Source organism: Rhinoraja longicauda, chromosome 10 (assembly GCF_053455715.1).
Source record: "Rhinoraja longicauda isolate Sanriku21f chromosome 10, sRhiLon1.1, whole genome shotgun sequence".
NCBI lineage: Eukaryota > Metazoa > Chordata > Chondrichthyes > Rajiformes > Arhynchobatidae > Rhinoraja > Rhinoraja longicauda.
The window spans coordinates 51,936,619-51,962,399 of NC_135962.1; the positions used below are offsets into that span (position 1 = coordinate 51,936,619).

General features: G+C 45.8%; 1 protein-coding gene across 1 annotated transcript in view; it reads left to right on the plus strand.

The window, feature by feature from the left end:
• The first annotated feature begins 3,746 nt into the window (after positions 1–3,746).
• fbln5 (fibulin 5) overlaps positions 3,747–25,781 on the plus strand; it is an 80,773-nt gene continuing 58,738 nt past the window's right edge. Inside the window, exons 1-4 of the mRNA XM_078407220.1 lie at positions 3,747–4,046; positions 14,119–14,200; positions 15,234–15,282; positions 17,563–17,838. Coding sequence (XP_078263346.1) covers positions 14,120–14,200; positions 15,234–15,282; positions 17,563–17,838 — 406 coding nt within the window. The 5' untranslated portion in view covers positions 3,747–4,046; position 14,119. The remainder of the gene's footprint in view (positions 4,047–14,118; positions 14,201–15,233; positions 15,283–17,562; positions 17,839–25,781) is intronic.

The following is a 25,781-nucleotide window of genomic DNA, read 5'->3' on the forward strand; positions in this document are numbered from 1 at the left end:
TGGTGTCAAGTTAGGAGGAGGGGGAGTTCAACGAGATCTGGGTGTCCTAGTGCATCAGTCAATGAAAGGAAGCATGCAGGTTCAGCAGGCAGTGAAGAAAGCCAATGGAATGTTGGCCTTCGTAACAAGAGGAGTTGAGTATAGGAGCAAAGAGGTCCTTCTACAGTTGTACCGGGCCCTGGTGAGACCGCACCTGGAGTACTGTGTGCAGTTTTGGTCTCCAAATTTGAGGAAGGATGTTCTTGCTATGGAGGGCGTGCAGCGTAGGTTCACTAGGTTAATTCCCGGAATGGCGGGACTGTCGTATGTTGAAAGGCTGGAGCGATTGGGCTTGTATACACTGGAATTTAGAAGGATGAGGGGGGATCTTATTGAAACATATAAGATAATTAGGGGATTGGACACATTAGAGGCAGATAACATGTTCCCAATGTTGGGGGAGTCCAGAACAAGGGGCCACAGTTTGAGAATAAGGGGTAGGCCATTTAGAACGGAGATGAGGAAGAACTTTTTCAGTCAGAGAGTGGTGAAGGTGTGGAATTCTCTGCCTCAGAGGGCAGTGGAGGCCAGTTCGTTGGATGCTTTCAAGAGAGAGCTGGATAGAGCTCTTAAGGATAGCGGAGTGAGGGGGTATGGGGAGAAGGCAGGAACGGGGTACTGATTGAGAGTGATCAGCCATGATCGCATTGAATGGCGGTGCTGGCTCGAAGGGCTGAATGGCCTACTCCTGCACCTATTGTCTATTGTCTATTGTCTATCAGCCATGATTGAATGGTAGAGTATGCTTGATGGGCCGAATGGCCTAATTCTGCTCCTATCTCCTATGAACTATGAGGATCATCGTCCCTGCATCTTAGCTCACAACATTGATGAGAATTTTGTAATTTTGAATGAGACTTCCTCTCGTTCTTCTAAAGCCACACACCCCCTCAACCAGTTAGATTGAAGAACTTTGATGGAGCCACCAAGTATCTAGACTAGGAAACTGGAAAAAAATGGACAATTCACTGCCAAATGATGGGCATTGCAACAAATGGATGGAAAGAGGAAAAGGGGGGGAAACAAAAAGACAAGTAAAAACTGAAGAAAATGATTCTCCGTATTTTAAATGTAAAAGTAGGAAGTCTTCCAACTTTAAATGATTAGCTGACAGTGAAGATAGACAAAAAATGCTGGAGAAACTCAGCGGGACAGGCAGCAAGTCCGGATCGAAGAAATGGGTGATGATTCGGGTCGAGACCCTTCTTTAGTTAGGGGAGTGGGAGACACAAAGATAAAGAAGTGTAAGTTGTGAAAACGAGACATCAAAGGGGAAGTGGTTCAGGGATAATATAGAATAGAAACATAGAAAATAGGTGCAGGAGTAGGCCATTCGGCCCTTCGAGCCTGCACCGCCATTCAATATGATCATGGCTGATCATCCAACTCAGTATCCCGTACCTGCCTTCTCTCCATACCCCCTGATCCCTTTAGCCACAAGGGCCACATCTAACTCCCTCTTAAATATAGCCAATGAACTGGCCTCAACTACCTTCTGTGGCAGAGAATTCCACAGATTCACCACTCTGTGTGAAAAAAAACATTCTCATCTCGGTCCTAAAAGACTTCCCCCTTATCCTTAAACTGTGACCCCTTGTTCTGGACTTCCCCAACATCGGGAACAATCTTCCTGCATCTAGCCTGTCCAACCCCTTAAGAATTTTGTAAGTTTCTATAAGATCCCCCCTCGATCTTCTAAATTCCAGCGAGTACAAGCCGTGTCTATCCAGTCTTTCTTCATATGAAAGTCCTGCCATCCCAGGAATCAATCTGGTGAACCTTCTCTGTACTCCCTCTATGGCAAGAATGTCTTTCCTCAGATTAGGAGACCAAATTTTGATGAATGGTTCATTGTTAGTCAGGGCAAGGTGACAACGAGGCGTAGATAGATAAAATTCAATCAGGCGAACAGTCAGACTGGTCGGAGAACTTGGATGGTGGAGAGAGAGGGAAAGCACGGGTTGCTTAAAGTTAAAGATATCAATATTCTTACCGCTAGGTTGTAAGCTGCCCAAGCAAAATATGAGGTGGTGTTCCTCCAATTTGGGTTTCACCTGCAGTGAAAATGAGCAGTATTGGCACTTCACATCAGTGAGAATTTGGCCAATGCAATTAGTAGAAATGGGCGAGATCGACAATGTTAGCTGTGCAACTGTAGTGAAAAGAGATTTATTTTTATTGCTGGCGAGTGCTGAGAGCGATATTTTGTCAAAGTCCAAGCCAGAATGTTTGTGCAGCAGTGTCCTCTGCATTAGAGTAATATCCCTATGGTTAACAATGAAATAGCTGACTGATCTATTTGGATGGATTATGCTGGTAATGTTGTGAACAGTCATTTCTGTGCCAGTGTGTTAAGCAGTGGAATTGTTTATACCATTTCCGAATACCAATATGCTTGTGATAACAGAGATAAGTAGGTGTGGGAAGAAATAGCAAAACAAATGTTCTGACACCAAAACCGTGTCTTGACATTCAAAGCTTGCTGTAGGCTTCACACAATCCTTACAGCCTTGCAAATGACAAGGGCAAAGTGTAGCTCTGTAGCGAGGAAGGTAAGGCACCTTAATCCTATGGTGTTCTGGATGAGAGCTGTTCATCTTACTGTGCTGTAAAGTGGAGTTCATGATAGTCTTCACCAATTACTCAATTACCACCAACACCCAATACTGCCCCCAATACTCCAAACCAACCACTTGTTGCACTAGATTATAAGTGATAGGAGCAGAATTAGGCCATTCAGCCCATCAAGTCCACTCCACCATTCATTCGTGGGTGATCTACATCTCCCTCCGAACCCCATTCTCCTGCCTTCTCCCCATTACCCCTGACACCCGTACTATTCAAAAACCTATCCATCTCTGCCTTAAAAACTGACTTGGCCTCGGCAGCCTTCTGTGGCAAAGAATTCCACAGGTTCACTATCATCTGACTAAAGAAATTCCTCCTCATCTCCTTCCTAAAGGAACGCCCTTTAATTCTGAGGCTATGACGTCTAGTCCTAGACTCTCCCACTAGTGGAAACATCCACTCTATCCAAGCCTTTCACTATTCGGTAAGTTTCAATGAGGTCTCACCTCATCCTTCTAAACTCCAACGAGTACAGGCCCAGTGCCGTCAAACGCTGATTCCACAGTAGAGATTCCCACAGTAAAGAATAAAGCAATATAATTAAGCAATAGAAGCTAAGCAAATCATTTCATTCATCCTGTTTACTTTTGGTACTGGACTACACAGCAAACATCAGAATGGACTGGCGTTTTTCCATCAGTTATAGACAATAGACAATAGACAATAGGTGCAGGAGGAGGCCATTCGGCCCTTCGAGCCAGCACCGCCATTCAATGTGATCATGGCTGATCATTCTCAATCAGTACCCCGTTCCTGCCTTCTCCCCATACCCCCTGACTCTGCTATCCTTAAGAGCTCTATCCAGCTCTCTCTTGAATGCAGTTAATTTTATTTTGATACAAATTCAGGTCTCATGAGCTAACATGTAAAAGCAATAACACATCAAATTCTGGAGTTTAAACATGCTGAAGGTCTCAGCCTTTCCAGAGAGATGAAGTGTGGAGTCCTGAACTGCCAAGATCCACAAGCTGGTTGTGGGAACCCACGCCAACTGGTGCTCTGTAATGAAAACCAGCTGTCAGCGACACACAGGCCCCATTTGCATTTCTACTCATGCTTCAAAAGCAAAGTGTTCATTTTTAGCATTCTTTGCTCAATTGGCTTAACGTTGGATTAGAAGGGGACTCGGACGGAGCCAGGTGCCGCTCACTTCGAGATCAGGGTGTTGGAGATCTGGGGGACAGAAACCGGGGAAGGGGTGGAGGAGGTCCATCTGCTTTTCTCGAGTTCAGATCCCGTCGCTCTGCAGAGCTGACAGGGGCTCGTTAAGAGAGAGAGAGAGAGAGAGAAAAGGGAAATACAAACTGTTTGTCCAAAGCTGTTTTTTGGATCTCGATTCTACTTTTCAGGAATACTCAACAGTCGCAACAGAAGACCAGGTAGGTTTTAACACGTTAAAGGCTACAATAAAATCCAGGGAGCTCAGCTGATCACCACAGCAGAATTTAAAACTCTGTGGAAAACAATTGAACACTGATGGAAAATTGATGCAAAACCAGGGTGTAAATATATATATATATATATATATATATATATATATATATACAGGGGCATTTCTACCCATGCATTGTATACTTGTATTTATATTCATGCATTTTAAATATGTATGTTATGTTCTATACTTTGGCAATATAATGATGTAATCTTATGCCAATAAAGTTTTTTTAAATTGAAAATTGAAATTGAATGTACTGATTTGTCTATTTCCTCTGTCAAACACAAATGGATCACTCTGAATAGTGTTTTAATGGTGAAAATCGTAAGTTGCAAGCCAGCTGCCAAAATATATGTATTACTTACTTGTGGATGGTGGATGTTAGTGACAAGATCAGCATCTTTGTTTCGTCTGAAGGAAGATCATCTTTAATCTCCGCAGTCCTTCTCGTGAGGTTACTCCCACAGCGCGGGTGTGCAGAAAGTGCCAGGACTTTGTCTGAGTGACGACGAGGAATTAATGTTCTGTTTTTCAAGTGGGAAAAGTGTGTGGTTTGGAGGGCACCTGCAGTAGTAGTAGTAGGTGTTGGTGTTGGTGTAGGTGTAGGTGTAAGTGGTGTTGAAGTAGTAGTAGTTTTTTATTTTTGTGCACAACCCGCAGGCATTGCCACTTTTATTTCACTGCACATCGAGTATGTGTATGTGACAAATAAATTTGACTTGAGTAGGTGTAGGTGTAGGTGTAGGTGTAGGTGTAGATGTTGGTGTAGGTGTAGGTGTTGGTGTAGGTGTAGGTGTTGTTGGTGTTTGTGTTGGTGTTGGTGTAGGTGTTGGTGTAGGTGTTGGTGTTGGTGTAGGTGTTGGTGTAAGTGTTGTTGGTGTTTGTGTTGGTGTTGGTGTAGGTGTTGTTGGTGTTTGTGTTGGTGTAGGTGTAGGTGTTGTTGGTGTTGGTGTTGGTGTAGGTGTAGGTGTTGGTGTTGGTGTTGGTGTAGGCGTAGGCATTGGTGTAGGTGTAGGTGCAGGTGGTGTTGGTGTAGGTGTAGGTGGTGTTGAAGTAGGTGTTGGTGTTGGTGTAGGTGGTGTTGGTGTAGGTGTAGGTGTTGGTGTTGGTGTTGGTGTAGGTGTTGGTGTTGGTGTAGGTGTTGTTGGTGTAGGTGTTGGTGTAGGTGTAGGTGTTGGTGTAGGTGATGTTGGTGTAGGTGTTGGTGTAGGTGTTGGTGTAGGTGTTGGTGTTGGTGTAGGTGTTGGTGTAGGTGTAGGTGTTGGTGTTGGTGTAGGTGTAGGTGTTGGTGTTATAGGTGTTGGTGTAGGTGTTGGTGTATGTGTTGGTGTTGGTGTAGGTGTTGTTGGTGTAGGTGTAGGTGTAGGTGTTGTTGGTGTAGGTGTTGTTGGTGTAGGTGTAGGTGTTGGTGTTGGTGTAGGTGTTGTTGGTGTAGGTGTAGGTGTTGGTGTTGGTGTAGGTGTTGTTGGTGTAGGTGCAGGTGTTGGTGTAGGTGTTGGTGTTTGTGTTGGTGTTGGTGTTGGTGTAGGTGTAGGTGTTGGTGTTGGTGTAGGTGTTGTTTGTGTTGGTGTTGGTGTTGGTGTAGGTGTTGGTGTAGGCGTAGGCGTTGGTGTAGGTGTAGGTAGTGTTGGTGTAGGTGTAGGTGTTGTTGGTGTTTGTGTTGGTGTTGGTGTAGGTGTAGGTGTAGGTGTTTCTGGGTGCCTGCAACCATTATCTTTCAGGTGGACAGAGGTCACAGATTCAGGAGCTATCAGGCAAAATACGGTGAACCTTTCGCTTTGACAAACGTTCAAGCCTTTGGGTTTTTTGATGCTTTTGTTATAAGATTATTCTGCGCAAATGACCGTAACTTCCACTGCAATGACTTTAGGCACACAGCAGCCGTAAATCATTGGAAACTCTTATTTAAAAACCGTAAATGGCTTAGTTTAGAGATACAGTGCGGAAACAGGCTCTTTGGCCCACTGAGTTCCCTCCGACCAGCGATCCCCGTACACTGGAGACTATCCTACACACTAGAGACACTTTACAATTTTTACCTAAGCCAATTAACCTCACAAGCCTGTATGCCTTTACAGTGTGGGGGGGAACCGAGCACCCGGGGAAAACCCACACAGGTCACGGGGAGAACGTACTAACTCCGTACGGCCAGCACCCCTCGTCAGGATTGTACTCGGGTCTCTGGCGCTGTAAGGCAGCAACTCTACCGCTGCGCCACCGTGCCGCCCCTTGCCATTAAATTGGACAATTCTGAATAATGAATCGCTTTACCTAGGTTAATATTTCATTTTAACTTCATCTTTCTATGTGATGAAAGATTATTAGTGAATGGAAGATATGTTGAGATTCCCAAGATTGTCTAACTTATCTCAACACTTTTATATGTGTACTTGGGGAAAGTCAGGATGAATTAGATCGTGGAGACACAAGAGACCAGATGCTGGGATCTGGAGCAAAAAACGAGCAGCTAGAGGAGACACAAGGAACTGCAGATGCTGGAATCTTGAGTGAAACTCAAAGTGCTGGAGTAACTGCGGGTCAGGCAGCGTCTCTGGAGCACATGGACAGGTGACGTTTTGGATCTGAAGAAGGACCCCGAAAGGTTGTCCATTCACGTCCTCCTGGGATGGCAGGACTTTCATATGAAGAAAGACTGGATAGACTCGGCTTGTACTCGCTGGAATTTAGAAGATTGAGGGGGGATCTTATAGAAACTTACAAAATTCTTAAGGGGTTGGACAGACTAGATGCAGGAAGATTGTTCCCGATGTTGGGAAAGTCCAGAACAAGGGGTCACAGTTTAAGGATAAGGGGGAAGTCTTTTAGGACTGAGATGAGAAAGTTTTTTTTCACACAGAGAGTGGTGAATCTGTGGAATTCTCTGCCACAGAAGGTAGTTGAGGCCAGTTCATTGGCTATATTTAAGAGGGAGTTAGATGTGGCCCTTGTGGCTAAAGGGATCAGGGGGTGTGGAGAGAAGGCAGGTACGGGATACTGAGTTGGATGATCAGCCATGATCATATTGAATGGCGGTGCAGGCTCGAAGGGCCGAATGGCCTACTCCTGCACCTATTTTCTATGTTTCTATGAGATGCTGCTTGGCCTTCTGAGCTACTCCAGCACTTGGTGTTGTACTGAAACTGCTTGAGGAACTCGGCCTTCAATGGGCAGCAGCTTGAACTAGATCAAGGGCTTTGCTTGGAGGAGCCCTTCTGGTATATTTTGTAGGACCCTAACAATCATTGTATCCTTCCTGGCACGGGCAGAAGTGTAACGTCACCCTACTTGGAATAGCACTTGCTGCACATTGAGAGTTGTATACTTTAAAACCTTGACGGATCAGAGCTATCGTTTTTGTGGCATCCTCCAACTGTTCATTGAGTGGCTTTGGGCTACCTTACTTTACCTTTCCTTTCCACAACCCATGCTAATTCAGAACCATCCCCTTCATTCTTCTTTGAAGGGTTATTGTCATTTTAACTGCGGTGCAGCGGTAGAGTTGCTGCGCTACAGCGCCAGAGACCGGATTACATCCTGACTACAGGTGCTGTCCGAGCGGAGTTTGCACGTTCTCCCTGTGACCCGCTTGGGTTTTCTCCGGGTGCTCCGGTTTCCTCTCGCATTCCAAAAACTTGCAGGTTAATTGACTTCTGTAAATTATTCTTATTGTGTATTATATCAGGTATCAGGTAGATCGCTGGTCGGCGTGGACTCGGTAGGCCGAAGAGCCTGTTTCCATGCGGTGCCTCTAAAAACTTTTTAAAAACCTATAATCTTCCCTTCCTAACTCAGCCCACTTCTAATCACCTTTCTGACTGCTTTTATAAATCGTAGAAGTACGCGTTATTTTGAATTCTTGCACTATCTCTGGTATAAATGAGCTGCAAGGGATTCCCAGTCATGTTTATTCGCGCACTTCCTATTTTAAATGACCATTTTGTTAACACATCTCTATATTCCATGATTGTGGAATGGGCGCAGAAGCTGTACTGTGGAACAAGCCAATTCACTCCCCACTTACTGTACATACGCGCAAGAGAACCGGATACTTTAGAGATACAGCGTGGAATCCTCTGCTTCAGAAGGCAGTGGAGGCCAATTCTCTGAATGCATTCAAGAGAGAGCTAGATAGAGCTGTTAAGGATAGCGGAGTCAGGGGGTATGGGGAGAAGGCAGGAACGGGGTACTGATTGAGAATGATCAGCCATGATCACATTGAATGGTGGTGCTGGCTCGAAGGGCCGAATGGCCTCCTGCACCTATTGTCTATTGTCTATTGAAACAGACCCTGCAACCCACCGTACACTAGCACTATCCGACACACGAGGGACAATTTACAATTTATGGAAGCCAATTAACCTGTAAGTCTATGGAGAACCGGAGAAAACCAAGCACCTGGTCACAGGGAAAACATACAAATTCCATGTAGACAGCACCCATAATCGGGATCAAGCCCCGGTCTCTGGTGCTGTAAGGCAGCAACTTTACCGTTCCGCCACTGCGCCAAATCTGTAGAAGCTCTAATGGATTCCGCTTGGAGTTATTTGTTGAAAAAGCCACCCAGACCTCACCTCGCTCGGCTTGTTGTCCTCTTGCCGCTAAGCAGAAGCTCTCTTCCTTCAACATCTCATTGAAGGACCAAGTGTGGTTTCCTGAAACAACCCTTCACCTTTGCTGCCGATGCTGTGGTTTGTCCAGTGAGGAATAACCAGGGCCATTCCTATGGCACAGTCAGCAATCTATCCTAGGAAAGCAGAACATGTACAAGAACATGTACAATTTCACCCCAAATTACAAACACTTTGAAAAGCTCCCGCAACTCCCCAGGTATCGATTGTGAATGGATTTCCATCGTAGAAAACACAGAAAATAGGTGCAAGAGGAGGCCATTTGGCCCTTCGAGCCAGCACCGCCATTCATTGTGATCATGGCTGATCATCCACAATCAGTAACCCGTGCCTTCTCCCCATATCCTGTGATTCCACTAGCCCCTCGAGCTCTATGAAGAAAAACTTTTTCAGTCAGAGAGTTGTAAATCTGTGGAATTCTCTGCCTCAGAAGGTAGTGGAGGCCAATTCTCTGAATGCATTCAAGAGAGAGCTAGATAGAGCTCTTAAGGATAGCGGAGTTAGGAGGTATGGGGAGAAGGCAGGAACGGGGTACTGATTGAGAATGATCAGTCATGATCACATTGAATGGTGGTGCTGGCTCGAAGGGCCAAAATGGCCTACTCCTGCACCTATTGCCTATTGTCTAACTCTCTTTTAAATTCATCCAGCGAATTGGACTCCACTGCTCTCTTTGGCAGAGAATTCCACAAATTCACAACTCTCTGGGTGAAAAAGTTTCTTCTCACCTCAGTTTTAAATGGCCTCCCCTTTATTCTTAGACTGTGGCCCCTGTTCTGGGACCCCCCCCCCCCCCCCCAACATTGTGAACATCATAGAATCAAATAATATTTTAGCTAGATAAGGCCATTCAACCAGTCAAAGAAACATTACCCATTGTAATCCAATCTTACAAAGCAAGGTCAAGGCTCTTTAAGTACATACATTAAGGGGTAGGTCATTTAGAACTGAGATGAGGAAAAACTTTTTCAGTCAGAGAGTTGTGAATCTGTGGAATTCTCTGCCTCAGAAGGCAGTGGAGGCCAATTCTCTGAATGCATTCAAGAGAGAGCTAGATAGAGCTCTTAAGGATAGCGGAGTCAGGGGGTATGGGGAGAAGGCAGAAACGGGGTACTGATTGAGAATGATCAGCCATGATCACATTGAATGGCGGTGCTGGCTCGAAGGGCCGAATGGCTTCCTCCTGCACCTGTTGTCGATTGTCCATTGTCTATACACGTACAGGTAGTTTGCTTTAACATTCGTTTCCAGTTTTACTCAATGGTGCTGAAGTGGCGATGGGCGAAAGCTTCACGTTTCGAGGTGTAAGCATCAACGACAATCTGTCCTGGACTGACCACATTTTGACAATGCAGTCGGTGAAATATATCTGGATTTTCATTATTGAATCCCGCAATGATCAAATGCAAAACGCAGGAAAACCAGAGTCAGGGAACAAGTAGCAGAATAAATTGCTTGTTGGCTTTGGGACAGAAAGCAGACAGAGTCGCTGTAAAGGGTTTCCACTCAGTGAGTAGGTTGTGTGTTTCACAAGGATCAATGCTCTTCAGATGTCCTTTATCAGTGGGTACTCTATTGTTAAGCATCTAATGATATAGTCTTTATATTTCAAAGTTTGCAAATGGTGGGTGGAAGAATGTTCATTACTGAAGAAGACTGCAACAACTACCGGGGGGGGGGGGGGGGGGCATTAATACCCCCCAACTCTGGGTAAAACTGGATGATGATGGGGGAGGGCATTAATATAATTCATCAATATAGTGCAGTAATATGGATTATGTGCGGGTAGATAAGAGAAGGTCTTGACATCATTATCATTGTGGGCCGAAGGGCCTGTTCTTGTGCTGTACTGTTCTATGTTCTATTGGATAGTTATCAGGATTTTCCAAAAAGGAATTAAGTAAACACTTAATGCAAAGAATAGAAATTGGCTGTCATGGGGAATGATTGCAATGAATGCCACAGATGCATTTAAGGGCAGACTGGGCAAACAGATGACGGCGGAAGGAACGGAGGGCTACACTGATAGATTTCAATGAGGAAATACAGTAGGAGGCACAGATGGAGCATTAAAATTCGGCATGAACTCCTTGGGCCAAGTGCCATACTCATACAATGTTCAATTACAATGAGGAAAGTATATATAATTAATAGATTTAATAGGTGACCTGAGGGGCAACTTTTTCATTCAGAGGGTGGTGAATTATATGGAATGAGCTGCCAGAGGAGGTGGTTAAGGCAGGCACTATAACAGCATGTAAAATAATTTTGGATTGTTAAATGGATAGGAATGGTTTAGAAGGATATGGGGCAAACGCGAGCGAAGGGGACTAGCTTAGATAGGGCATCTTGGTTGACATGGATGTTGGGACGAAGGGCCTGTTTCCATGCTTTTAACTCTATGACTGTACGATGGTGTGTGATAAGGATCCTGAATATAAAAAGTGAAGGCATAAAAACACCTTTGTTTTCTGGCCTGGGTGAAATCCACAGTCAACCAGGATTCCTATGGGCAATCGGGGAAAAAATGCACTGCAGTAAATGCAAACATTACAAACATAAACTCTACATCTTGATTAGTATGGGGGAGGAGAATGGGGTTAGGAGGGAGAGATAAATTCCACCATGATTGAATGGGGCATTTGACAAGGTTCCTCATCAGTAAGGCATTTGACAAGGTTCCACATGGAAGGTTGATTAAGAAGGTTAAATCGTTGGGTATTAATAGTGAGGTTGCAAGATGGATTCAACAATGGCTGAATGGGAGATACCAGAGGGTAATGGTTGACAACTGTATGTCAGGTTGGAGGCCAGTGTCTAGTGGAGTACCCCAAGGATCTGTGTTGGGTCCACTGTTGTTTGTCATTTACATTAATGATCTGGATGATGGTGTGGCAAATTGGATTAGTAAGTATGCAGATGATACTAAGATAGGTGGTGTAGTTAATAATGAAGTAGATTTTCAAAGTCTACAGAGAGACTTGGGCCTTTTGGAAGGGTGGGCTGAAAGATGGCAGATGGAGTTTAATGCTGATAAGTGTGAGGTGCTGCATTTTGGTAGGACAAATCAAAATAGGACGTACAGGGTAAATGGTAGGGAATTGAGGAATGCAGTGGAACAGAGGGATCTGGGAATAACTGTGCATTGTTCCCTGAAGATAGAATCTCATGTGGATAAGGTGGTGAAGAAGGCGTTTGGTATGCTTGCCTTTATAAATCAGAGCATCGAATATAGAAGTTGGGATGTAATGTTAAAATTGTACAGGGCATTGGTGAGGCCGAATCTGGAGTATGGTGTGCAGTTCTGGTCGCCAAATTATAGGAAGGATGTCGACAAAATGGAGAGGGTACAGAGGAGATTTACTAGAATGTTGCCTGGGTTTCAGCACTTAAGCTACAGAGAGAGGTTGAACAGGTTGGGTCTTTATTCTTTGGAGCATAGAAGGTTGAGGGGGGACTTGATAGAGGTTTTTAAAATTTTAAGAGGGACGGACAGAGTTGACGTGGGTAGGCTTTTCCCTTTGAGAGTGGGGAAGATTCCAACAAGGGAACATAACTTCAGAATTAAGGGACAAAAGTTTAGGGGTAACATGAGGGGGAACTTCTTTACTCAGAGGGTGGTGGCTGTATGGAATGAGCTTCCGGTGGAAGTGGTGGAGGCAGGCTCGATTTTATTATTTAAGAGTAAATTGGATAGGTATATGGATGGGAGGGGATTGGAGGGTTATGGTCTGAGAGCAGGTAGATGAGACTAGGTCAGAGAAAGTGGTCGGCGTGGACTGGTAGGGCCGAACGGGCCTGTTTCCGTGCTGTAACTGTTATATGGTTATATGGTTATTTATATGGGGGAGTAGACGTGATGGGCCGAGTGGCCTAATTCCGCTCCTATCACTTATGAACTTATCTTTGAGCCTCTTGTTTAGCCTCAACAACTTTGTGAAATTTTGATGGGATCATGACGTCAGGAATAAGATGGACTCGGCTGAGATGACCTATTCAGGCAACCTGACTTTCAATAGAAACATTCAGATCCCAGCTTTCTGCTGGCCAATGCAAACTACCAGGGTCCACATGTTTAATTAATTCTCCGTGGGAGAGAAGAGATGTAAGAAATTTTATTGAATTACCTAAGGAAGCACTTTAGACTAAATTACTGGGGCTAAACAATCCCAGCTGCCTTCTCTTGGGACTTAACATAAAATCTGGAATAGTCGAAGACATCAACACAATTATTTAACATTTCCATTGTGCAATCCAGTGTTATATCCTTGCGTTACTTCGGTGGATACTAAACCTACAGTGGCACTGTGAGAGACTGTCACAATGCACAAAGCAAGGATGACCCTATTATCTAAAAGTTTAAGGACTACGGGATATGAATTGGCAGCACAGTGGCGCAGCGGTAGAGTAGCTGCCTTACAGCTCCGGAATCCCCGGTTTGATCCTGACTACAGGCGCTGTCTGTACGGAGTTTTCACGTTCTCCCTGTGACCACTTGGATTTTCCCCGGGTGCTCCGGTTTCCTAGCACACTCCAAAGATGTACAGATTTGTAGGTTAATTGTCTTACAGATTGTAATTTGTCCCTAGTGTGTCGGATGGTGCAGGGATCGCTGGTCGGCGTGGGCTTGATAGGCCGAAGGGCTTGTATTCGCCCTGTATCTCAAAACTAAACTAAACTAAACTAATTGAAGGTTTTGGGCTAGAGGTACAAGGAAGAAGTTTTGTTTTTCGCAGAGGTGCAATAGATAGACTTGGTTTGTACTCGCTGGAATTTAGAAGATTGAGGGGGGATCTTATAGAAACTTACAAAATTCTTAAGGGGTTGGACAGGCTAGATGCAGGAAGATTGTTCCCGATGTTGGGGAAGTCCAGAACAAGGGGTCACAGTTTAAGGATAAGGGGGAAGTCTTTTAGGACCGAGATGAGAACGTTTTTTTTCACACAGAGAGTGGTGAACCTGTGGAATTCTCTGCCACAGAAGGTAGTTGAGGTCAGTTCATTGGCTATATTTAAGAGGGAGTTAGATGTGGCCCTTGTGGCTAAAGGGATCAGGGGGTATGGAGAGAAGGCAAGTACGGGATACTGAGTTGGATGATCAGCCATGATCATATTGAATGGCGGCGCAGGCTCGAAGGGCCGAATGGCCTACTCCTGCACCTATTTTCTATGTTTCTATGTTTCTACCGCTGCGGCCCCGTGACGCCCCTTAGTTTCTCTAAAACTAAAACAATTTTTTTTCCGGGTGGGATTGTGTTTTTGTTTCTGTGGTGTAGGGTGGGGGGTGACGGTGACGGTGACGGTGAGTTAGTGGGAATGTGCGTCTGAGTGGGCGTGGCTGGGTTATCGCAGACTGCCTTTAATTTTCTGTGCGTCGATTACTTTGCAGGATGCTGGCAGCATTAGCACTGGCAGCGCTGTGGATCAGAGCTGGGCTGGCACAGGAGGCAGATTCTGCAGTGTCAACTACGGTAATTCGAGTCATAGAGTGATACAGCGTGGAAACGGGCCCTTCAGCCCAACTTGCCCACACCGACCAACATCTCCCAGCTACACCAGTCCCACCTGCCCATGTTTAGTCCATATCCCTCCAAACCTGTCCTATCCATGTACCCGTCTAACAGTTTCTTAAATGTTGGGTTAATCCCAGCCTCAACTACCTCCTCTGGCAGCTTGTTCCATACGCCCACCACTCTATGTGTGGAAAAGTTACCCCTCGGGTTCCAATCAAATCTTATCCCCTTCACCTTAAACCTATGTCCTCTGGTCCTTGATTCACCTACTCTGGGGCAAGAGACTCTGTGCATCTACACGGAGATGACTAAAGAAGGCAAGAGATACAGAAGTTTGATAATGCATTCCTAGAGTTGCTTCCCAGCTGTTACCAGGCAACTGAACCATCCTATTATCAACTAGCGAGCGGCCCTGACCTCCCATCTACCTCATTGGAGACCCTCATACTGTATATTCTTAATCGGACTTTGCTGAACTGTACCTTGCACTAAGTGGTATGTCCTTTATGCTGTGTCTGTGCACTGTGGACGGCTTGATTGTAATCATGTGTAATCTTTCCGCTGACTGGTTAGCACGCAACAAAAAACCTTTTCACTCTACCTCAGTACAAGCGACAATAATAAACAAAACAAAACCAAATCAAACTAAATACCTGAATGACAGTATTTTGGACAAGAAAGGGATGTCGGTTCATGGGAACTGCCCCAGTACATCGTGTGCAGGGGCCGACCGGACTTTGGACTTTGATTAATGGCGCCAAAACATGGTGGTGCCCGCATATGCAATATATGCAAATTGAATTTCACTGTGCAGTTGCGTATGTGACAAATAAAACACTGTTGACTATTGAATCGTAACCTGGGAGTGGGGAGTTTGCCTGGGGACATGCGGTCGATTCAATATAAGACACAGGCAAGTGGGGACCTACCTGTATGTCGACTGTGCCTTGTGTGTTTAATGAAGAGATTGCTTTGTCTTCTTCGTTTCTAGCAGTGCTCCGATGGCTATCGCCTAGACCGCTCGTCGGGACAATGCAGAGGTGAGGGACTTTGCCAATCTACGTAGCATCTTCACACAGGCTCTCTCACCACAAGAGGATCTGCCCAGGTTTTGGGTCGAGACCCTGCATTGGGACATCAAACTAAATCGTAGACAATCTCGCTCTTCCCCCGACCCCACTAGAGATGCTACGACACCATTGACTTCCTCCAGCAGATTGTTGGTTGACTCTGAATTGCCTGTTTTACCAAGAGTTGTCATCGCTGAAGTGAGGAAAGATCCGCATTTATATAGCGTCTCCCTCATCCCCTTCGGTACACCCTGCGCTGCATTTTGACCCAATGCGTAGTCACAGGTCTAACGTAATGTCATTGTTCTGTCAGGGACAAATAAATGAATGAATGAATGAATGAATGACAAGTCACAGTGAAATTCTTTACTTGCACACCCAAGGTATACAAATAGTCGCCACATAAAGGGCGCTGACAAAATTACAAGGTACCCACTGCGCCAGGTCCCCCTTTGTTCTCCACCCCCTCTCCCTCCCCCTTTGTTCTCTCTTTTTGTATATGGCAATAAAACACTCTTGAGTCTTGTCAGCAAGCACCCACAAAAAGCGGTGAGATAATTACTAACTAATCGGGTTTTTAGTCATTTCAGCTGAAGGATATACAGTGGCCAGAACACGCAATGTAATTTTCTTGCTCTTTATCGTTCATAATATTTGACATGCGAGCATCACTGGCAAATCCAGCATTTATTACTTCAAAGTGTTGTGGAACAGAGAGGCCCGATTAACCTCACCTGAAAGCTTCATCAGACCGATAACAACAGTGCTTACGCTCTGTGACTCCCTCAGTCCAGCACTGGGGTGTTTGCCTAGATAGAGAGTCATCGAGTCATACAGTGCGGAAACAGGTCCTTCGGCCCAACTTGCCCACACCCCGACCAACATGTCCCATCTACACTAGTCCCACCTGCTTGCATTTGGCCCATATCCTTCTAAACCTGTACCTGTCCAAATGTTTCTTAAACGTTGCGATACTACCTGCCTCAACTACCTCCTCCAGCAGCTCGTTCCATACACCCACCACCCTTTGTGTGGAAAAAGGTACCCCTCGGGTTCCCATTACATCTTTCTGCCCTCACCTTAAACCTGTGACCTCTGGTTGTCGATTCCTCTACTCTGGGCAAGGGACTACCCAATCTATTCCTCTCATGATTTTGTACACCTCTATAAGACCATGGTCGCTCGACGTTTGTGCTTAGGTTTCGGTAGATCATTGGAAATATTTAAGAAGCATTTATGGTGATCGTGGATAAAGGTTGTGAAATTGAGAGTTACGAGGGTGGCACTGTGGAGCAGCCGGTAGAGTTGCTGCCTCACCACATCAGAGTTTCCGGTTCGATCCTGACCTTGGGTTTCCTCTGGGTGCTCCCGTTTTCTCCCATATCCCAAAGGCGTGCAGGGTTTGTAGGTTAATATATAAATTGCCCCTGGTATGTAAGAAGTAGGATAAGATCGAACTTGTGCGAATGAATGACCAATGGTCAGCATGGATGCGTTGGGTCGAAAGACCTGTTACCATGCTACATCTTTCAATCAATCAAAGAAGAGTAGAGGCCAATGTAGGCCCATCAGAGGCCTGATCATATCGAATGGTGGAGTAGGCTGAAGGGATATGGTGACCTTCATAAGTTCATAAATGATTTAGATTTAGAGAGAGATACAGTGCGGAAACAGGCCCTTCGGCCCACCGAGTCCGCGCCGCCCAGCGATCCCCGCACATTAACACTATCCTACACACACACTAGGGACAATTTTTACATTTACCCAGTCAGTTAACCTACATACCTGTACGTCTTTGGAGTGTGGGAGGAAACCGAAGATCTCGGAGAAAACCCACGCAGGTCACGGGGAGAACGTACAAACTACGTACAGACGGGATCGAACCTGAGTCTCCGGCGCTGCATTCGCTGTAAGGCAGCAACTCTACCGCTGCGCCACCGTGCCGCCCCTAAGTGATAGGAGCAGAAATAGACCACTTGGCCCATCAAATCTACTCCGCCATTTAATCACGGCTGATCTATCTTCCCCTCATAACCTTATTGTCCTGCCTCCTCCCCATTCCCATTGGACCTACGTTTCCTATTTTCTTGTGCATGGACTTGCATCTTTCTGACTCCGAGGCAAGAATGCTACCAAATGAACCGCAAATTATATTTTTACGAAGGGGAGCAGAAGGGGGGAAAGTATTAAATACACCCCCGTTAAACGATCATGGCCTCCCAGTCATTTACTCTTGCTGCCCTTTCACAGATATCAACGAGTGCCAAACCATCCCAGATGCCTGCAAAGGGGACATGAGGTGCATTAACCACAATGGCGGATACCTGTGCCTGCCAAGGACTGCGTCACTCCTTGTACCAAATGGACCTTCCAACCCAACTTACCCATTGGCTTCCCAATCGGGATTCTCGGAGATGGCGAGTCCCTCTGTCTACCAGCCGGCCTCCATTCCCAGATATCCTATTCCAGCGAGATCCCTGATCTGCCGTTTTGGTTACACTGTGGATAGCAACAACAATTGCGCAGGTAAGTGGCCCTTTTTAATTATCAAGTGTGTTTTATTGTCATATGTCCCAGATAGAACAATGAAATTCTTACTTGCAGCAGCACAACAGAATATGTAAACTTCGTACGCTGTAAACAACATGATCAAAGTCTCAATGACAGTAATGCTTGTTCGTTGGATGGGTGTGATGGGCTGAATGCCCTATTTCTATATATTGTGCTTTTTAGAGTGTAAGCTTTAGTCATGATACGAGACTTGGTACTTGTACAACATCCTAATGGATGAGAGTGAGGGTTTAATTTCAAGACTTCAAATTAGATGGACAAAGCATTCTGGATGATGAAGGAGATTAACAAAGCTGGATGGTATGTGTCTAAGAATTAGAGGGTGCAGGTTAAATCGAGAAAGTTCTGTGCAAAAGGAGTTAGGTTAAGTCTTTTGTCATAGGCTGGGCATGGAAAGAGGTTACAAGGAAAAGCCCAATGAAATTCAACAGGGGATGGATGAGAATGGATACGGTGAGATACAATGCACTTAAGGGTAGGTGCAGTTGGAATTAAATCCAATTTAAATGAGCTTGATCCACAAATGACTGTTTTTATCATTTTAAAGAAATGTTTTCTGATCATTTCTGTCAAAGCATGTTTTGTGCCAGAGAGTTGTGAATCTGTGGAATTCTCTGCCTCAGAAGGCAGTGGAGGCCAATTCTCTGAATGCATTCAAGAGAGAGCTAGATAGAGCTCTTAAGGATAGCGGAGTCAGGGGGTATGGGGAGAAGGCAGGAGCGGGGTACTGATTGAGAATGATCAGCCATGATCACATTGAATGGCGGTGCTGGCTCGAAGGGCCGAATGGCCTCCTCCTGCACCAATGGCTCTGGTGTGTTCAGGCTAGTGGGATAGTACAGTGAACATTCCCACACCTCAGGGGTGTGCATTGGGTCCATGATAGAGCTCTAGGGGCCAGTGGAATCAAGCTGATATGGGGAGAAGGCAGGCACAGGTTGTAGATGATCAGCCATGATCACAATGAATGGCGGTGCTGGCTCGAAGGGCCAAATGGCCTCCTCCTGCACCTATTTTCTATGTTTCTATGCCCAATTCACAGTGTATGGAAGGGCTCTGGGGAGTTGTGGAGCAGAGAGATCTAGGAGTGCCGGTACACGGTTCCTTGAAAGTGGCGTCACAGGTAGATAGGGTGGTCACGGAGGCTCTCAACACATTGGCCTTCGTCAGTCAGGGTATTGAGTGTCGAAGTTGGGACGTTATGGTGCAGTTGTACAAGACATTGGTGAGGCCACATTGTGTTGATATTTGGTCACCCTGATATAGGAAAGATGTTGCTAAGCTCTTTAAGAGTGCAGGGAAGATTTATGAGGATGTTATAGACAATAGACAATAGGTGCAGGCCATTCGGCCCTTCGAGCTATAGGGAGAGTTTGAGCAGGTTAGGACTTTATTCCTTGAAGCGCAGGAGGATGAGGGGTGATCTATTAGAGATGTATAAGATCATGGGGAGAATAATTAGAGTAGATGCACAGAGTCGTTTACCCAGGATAGGGGAATCAAGAACCATAGGTTTAAGGCGAAAGATTTAATGAAAAACCGAGGGGCAGATTTTTCCCCCACAGAGGGTGGTGGATAAATAGAAAATGAGCTGCTAGAGGAGATACTATAACAACATTTAAAATCAGATGAACAGGAACATGAATATTAAAGGTTTCGAGGGATATGGCCCAACCACAGGCAAGTGGGACCAGTGTAGGTGATTCATCTTGGTCGGCATGGGCTAGTTGGGCTGAAGAGCCTGTTTCCATGTTGCATGACACTCTCCGTGCCTACGTGATAATCCTCTTCCTGATTGATTGATTGAAACGGATGTAGAGTTAACAGAGCTGTGTGAATTGATAACAGGAGCAATCCAAAGTAAAGCATCAAATTAAACAACAACTACAGGGTAGAGGATAACATGCAAAGTCAATTGAGAATGGTGGCGCAGCGGTAGAGTTGTTGCCTTACAGTGCTTGCAATGCCGGAGACCCGGGTTCAATCCCAACTACGGGCGCTGTTTATGTGGAGTTTGTACGTTCTCCCCGTGACCGTGTGGGTTTTCTATGAGATCTTCGGTTTCCTCCCACACTCCAAAGACATACAAGTATGTAGGTTCATTGGCTTGATGTAAATGTAAATTGTCCCTAGTGTGTGTAGGATAGTGTTAATATGCGGGGATCGCTGGTCGGTGCAGTCTCGGTGGGCCGAAGGGCCTGTGTCCGCGCTTTATCTCTAAGCCAAACCAATGTTTGGGGATATTTTTTCAGGCAATAGTTAACATCACAGATTGTGTTTCATATCAGATAGCAGAGGTTATTTAACTGGAGCCATTTAAATAGCTGTGACTAAAGAGAAAGGATCATAGATTGCACTGGAAGAATGTACTATATGGGCTAAATCTCTTCCTTGGCCAAGCCAATCTTTTTATTACTGTAGTAGACTATTAAAGAACCAAATTACTGACTTTAATAGCTTTCAGCTGATGGAGTAAATCTATTGAGAATTGTAATTTACTGACAGACCTCAGTCAATGTCAGAACTGATATTTGCACTTTGAAGATGCATTGGTAAATTCTTACACGAAGGATTGAGCCAGTTACCCCATTTTATTGAGCTGATGAAATGATGTGTTGCTCACGATGAAACAGCTCCCAAAACGGGACAATTTGGGACATTGAATATAAGAATCAGCTTTATAAAACTTTGGCCAGGCCGCAATTTTTGGAGTGTTGCATGCAGTTCTGTCACCCCATTACAGGAAGAATGTAGAAACGAGGAATTGCAGATGCCTGTATACACAAAAGAACACAAAGTGGAGGAGTACGTGACTCAGTAGGTCAGGAAGCATCTCTGGAGAACATGGATAGGTGACGTTTTGTGTCGGGACCCTTCTTCAGGCTGATTGTGGCGCAAGGGGGAGTAGGAAAGGAAGCTGGAAGAGAGGAGGGACTGCTCAAAGCCAGATAAGTGATAGGTGGTTACAAGTGAGGGTGTTTATTTGAGAGGCAAATAGTTGGACAAAGGCCAGAGATGAATGGACAAAAGGATTGAAGAGTTGTGAATTGTGAAGCTTGAGGATGGAATGTATGTGGAGGAGGAGGTGGAGGGTTGGGGGAGGAGAGAAATGGGGGCAAGTCCAGGTGGGGCATTGGGAACATTGGGCCCGGTGGGGAGGGGGGGGGGCTGGGTGTTGGGGGGAAAAGGCAGTGGAGGAGTAAGGGGGGGATGGATGGTTTTGGTTAGTTACCTAAAATTGGAGAATTCAACGTTCATACTGTTGGGTTGTAAGCTACCCAGGAGGAATATGAGGTGCTGTTCCTCCAGTTTGTCTGTGGCCTCACTTCAGCAATGGAGGAGGCCCAGGACAGAAAGGTCAGTGTGGGAATGGGGAGAGGAGTTAAAATGGTTACCCATCTACGGGAGGTCCAGTAGGCCCGAGCGCAAGTGTTCGGCGAAACGGTCTCCTAGTCTACGTTTGGTCTCGCCGACGTAAAGGAGGTCATATCGGGAACACCAGATGTGGTAGATGAGGTTACGGGAGGTGCACGTGAACCTCTGTCTCAGCTGGAAGGGCTGCTAAGGTCGCTGGATAGATGTGAGGGAGGTGGTACAGGAACGGGTGTGACATCTCCTGCGGTTGCAGGGAGAAGTACCCGAGGAGGGAGTGGTTTGGGAGGGACGGGATGAGTGAACCAAGGAGAAGCAGAGGGATCCATCATTGCAGAAGGGGGAAAGGGGTGGGGATGGGAAGATGTAGCTGGTGGTTACATCTTGCACCACATTGGAGGTAGCGGAAATGTTGGAGGATGCTGTGTTGGATGTGGAGGCTGGTAGAGTGAAAGGTGAGGTCCAGGGGAACTCCATCCTTGGTCCATCTGGAGAACAGATTTCCTTCCTTTTCGGACAAGGTGTGCCCATGGAGTCTGCATGGTTCTCTCGTCCTTTCGAGCACTGAGGGCAACTGAGATTGACCCAATCATCCTTGTGGGTTTCCACGTCTCCATGGCTGACAGCAAACTATTTGTTGTTCAGAAACACATTTTTGTCCAGTGCTAATAGAAATGCACTCACTTCACAATTTCACCTTTTAAGTTAACGTATGTATGGAATAAAAAAAAACATCCTGTGGCCAATTCACTCTGACTAATAAAATTGATGCGCAAAAAAGCAAAGCGCTGGAGGAAATCGTCGGGTCTTAATTAAGGTGATTGACGTATTTGGAAGCAAACTGCAGCCCTTGAACGAGGATTTCAAATACGTGTTTTCCCCGAAAAGAAAACCAGATCCATGTAGAAAAAAACAATGATTACTGGTGTCATTTGGAAGTAATTACCATAGTTGGCAAATAACGCAAAAGAGAAATTAAACTGAAGCGGACTCACCATAGGATTGAATGAAGCCAAGGGCATACTAGACTCATAAAGTGCGTATATTTAACATTGGTGATTACCGTACAATTTTGGATACAAAGGAGCTTTTTACCCAGAAGCTTGTTACCTCAGACCACTGGTGCAGCCCAATTTAATTGAGTTTGGCTTAGTTTAGAGATGCAGCGCAGAAACAAGCCCTTCGGCCCACCGAATCCGCACCGACCAGCAATCTCCACGCACTAACGCTATCCAAGACTATTTTTGGACAATTCTTACATATATACCAAGCCAATTATCCTACAAACAATGTACGTCTTTGGAGTGTTGGAGGAAACCGAGGTTCTCGGAGAAAACCCACGCAGGTCACGGGGAGAACGTACAAACTCCGTACAGACAAGACAACACCCATAGTCAGGATCGAACCCGGGTCCCTGGCCATGTAGGCCCTGTAAGGCAGCAACAATATATGCTGAGCCACCGTGCCGCCCCGATGGTTAACTGGGAAGAGTATTACACTAGCTAATTAAATCACACAGCCAGTGAAGAACAAACCAAAGGGTTGTAAGATTAACATTCTCCTCATAGAGTCAAACAGCATGGAAACTGGCCCTTCGGCCCAACTTTCCCATGCCGAACGAAGATGCCCAACTACACTGAAGATAGACAAAAAATGCTGGTGTAACTCAGCGGGTCAGGCAGCATCTCTGGAGAAAAAGAATAGGTGACGTTTTGGGTTGGAACCCTTCTTCAGACTGCCCCATCTTACACTGGTCCCACTTTCCTGTTTGGTCCATATCCCTCAAAACCTCTCCAATCCATGTACCGGTCCAAAATGTCTCTTTACGTGCTTTTATAGTACCTGCCTCAACTACCTCCTCTGGAAGCTCGTTCCACATACCCACCACGCTCTATGTGAAAAGGTTCCCCTCGGGTTCCTATTACATCTATCCCATGTCATCTTAAGCCTGTGTCCTCTGATTTCCTCTGTTTTATTTCCCAGTAAGTGGGCATTGCAAGATCAGGTCATTATAGCCCACTGAAAACAGTGACCACTAAACCACACTGCTGGGAAATATAGACGGCTGTACATTACACATTAGGGTGGCACAGCTGCACAACAGTACAGTTGCTGCCTTACAGTGCCAGAGACCCGGGTTTAATCCTGACCATGGGTGCTGTCTGTACGGAGTTTGTATGTTCTCCCTGGGACCGTGTGGGTTTTCTCCAGGAGCTCAGGCTTCCTTCTATACTCCAAAGACGTGCAGGTTTATAGGTTAATTGACCTGTAAATTGTCCCTTGTTTGTAGGATAGAACGAGTGTACGGATGATCGCTGGTCGGTGCGGACTTGGTGGGCCAAAGGGCCTGTTGCCATGCTATATTCCTAAACTAAACATCAAGTGTAGCTTTTGGCACTGTGCAAAAGCACAAAACAGGCGGCAGCTAATCGGAATCCTGTTTCGCACCTCTCCTGAAGGAAGGACTATAAAACACGTGGAGAATCTCAATCATTTCCCTTATGCTATTGTGCAGTGTTGGGATCCTTCCAGTTCTGCTTTTGTTTCGTATCGTATCATATTTTATTTCAATGTCAAATGTTTAAGCAGAATTATAGTAACCACAAAGGGATTCCATTGTATGGGAGATACAACTTGCTGAAATGCCAGCAAGACCTGTTATTGATAGGTAGGAAGGACCTGCAGTTGCTGGTTTTACAGTGAAGATAGCCGCAAAGTGCTGGAGTAACACAAGGGGCAGCATTGTGGCGCAGTGATAGAGGTACTGCCTTACAGCGCCAGAGACCCGTGTTCGATCCTGACTATGGGTGTTGTCTCGTCTGTACGGAGTTTGTACGTTCTCCCCGTGACCTGCGCGGGTTTTCTCCGAGATCTTTGGTTTCCTCCCACACTCCAAAGACGTACAGATTTGTAGGTTAATTGACTTGGTATAGCAAAAATGGAAAATTGTCCCTGGTATGTGTAGGGTTGTGTTAATGTGCGAGGATCGCTGGTCGGTCCAGACTCGGTGGGCTGAAGGGCGTGTTTCCGCGCTGTATCTCTAAATTAAACTAAACTGAGCTAAACTAAAGTAAACTCAGCGGGTCAGGCGGCATCTCTGACGATAAACGATGGGTGACATTTTGGACCGGAACCCTTCTTCAGATCCAAACGTCGCCCATCTCTGGAGACAGCGCACGAGACACAACACGAGATGCAACACACGAGATGCAACACAAGACACAGCACTTTGTGTCTATCACTGAAATTGCCATTGGAATTCTGCGTTGATGTTTCTCAGCTCCTGGGTGGCTCAGGGGTGCGATGGTGAACGACGAGGCGCGAATGCTCCAATGCATTGGGCGCAGCAACAACGCCCACCCATGCATAACACCTGCTCACGTGCACCAGCGCAGGACAACAAAAATGTTTCATGCTCGCCCTAACGCTCTCTGAAGAGTGTTGTGATATTGCAGGGACTACTTTGTTGTGTCACAAGGACTACTTTGTTTGCCTGTGTAGTAACATCTAAATAAGAGAATGAGTGGATTAGGTGGTCTCTCTGGGTCCAGGTGGCCGTGGAATAAACAGCCTGGATTTAAGCTCCAGCATTATAACCTTTTAAACACGTGTACTTGCGGTCCGTCCAGAGTCATAACAAAGGTATAACAGATACCGGACCACGAAGTACAACAAAGAGGAACAGTGAGTGAAAAGGACTTCCTCGATGCAGAAGGAACTGGTACTTCTGTTGAGATTAGCGGCCCTGCCACCCTATTTTCCCCGAAGGCGCAGTGCGGTTTGACCTGTTCTGCTGCCTGTTTGAGAGGTTTATCCCATGTAATGTATTGGAGCAGCTAGTAGAGTTTATAAGTTCATAAGTTCTCGGAGCAGAATTAAGTCATTCGGCCCATCACGTCTACTTCGCCATTCAGTCACGGCTGTTCTATGTTTCCCTCACAACCCCATTCTCCTGCCTTCTCCCCATAACCCCTGACACCCGTACTAATCAAGAATCTATCAATCTCTCCCTTAAAAATATCCATTGACGGCCTCCACAGCCTTCTGTGGCAATGAATTCCAGAAATTCACCTCCCTCCTTCTTAGTCAAAGAAATTCCTCCTGATCTCCTTTCTAAAGGTATGTCCCATTATTCTGAGGCTGTGGCATCCAGTCCTAGACTCTCCCACTAGTGGAAACATCCTCTCCACATCCACTCCATCCAGGCCTTTCACTATTCGGTAAGTTTCAATGAGGTCCCCCTCACTCATCCTTCTAAATTTTGTGTATCCCTACAAAACAAGACCTTCCATGTAGAAGATGGCCGCGCCGTTGTGTTTGGCTGCCTGTCGTCACTCACCTGGAGATCGTAGTGTTCGTCGAGCCACTTTCGTTTACGACCGCCGAACCCTCCTGTTGATCCGACCCTCCGTCGTCGACTTCTTCAGTCCAGGTCCCGGACAAAGTTTCTTCCAGCGATCGATCCTCGATCAACTCCCGGTAGATGTGCGGGCCCAGCCTTACATCCACCGCCGCACGCACCGTGC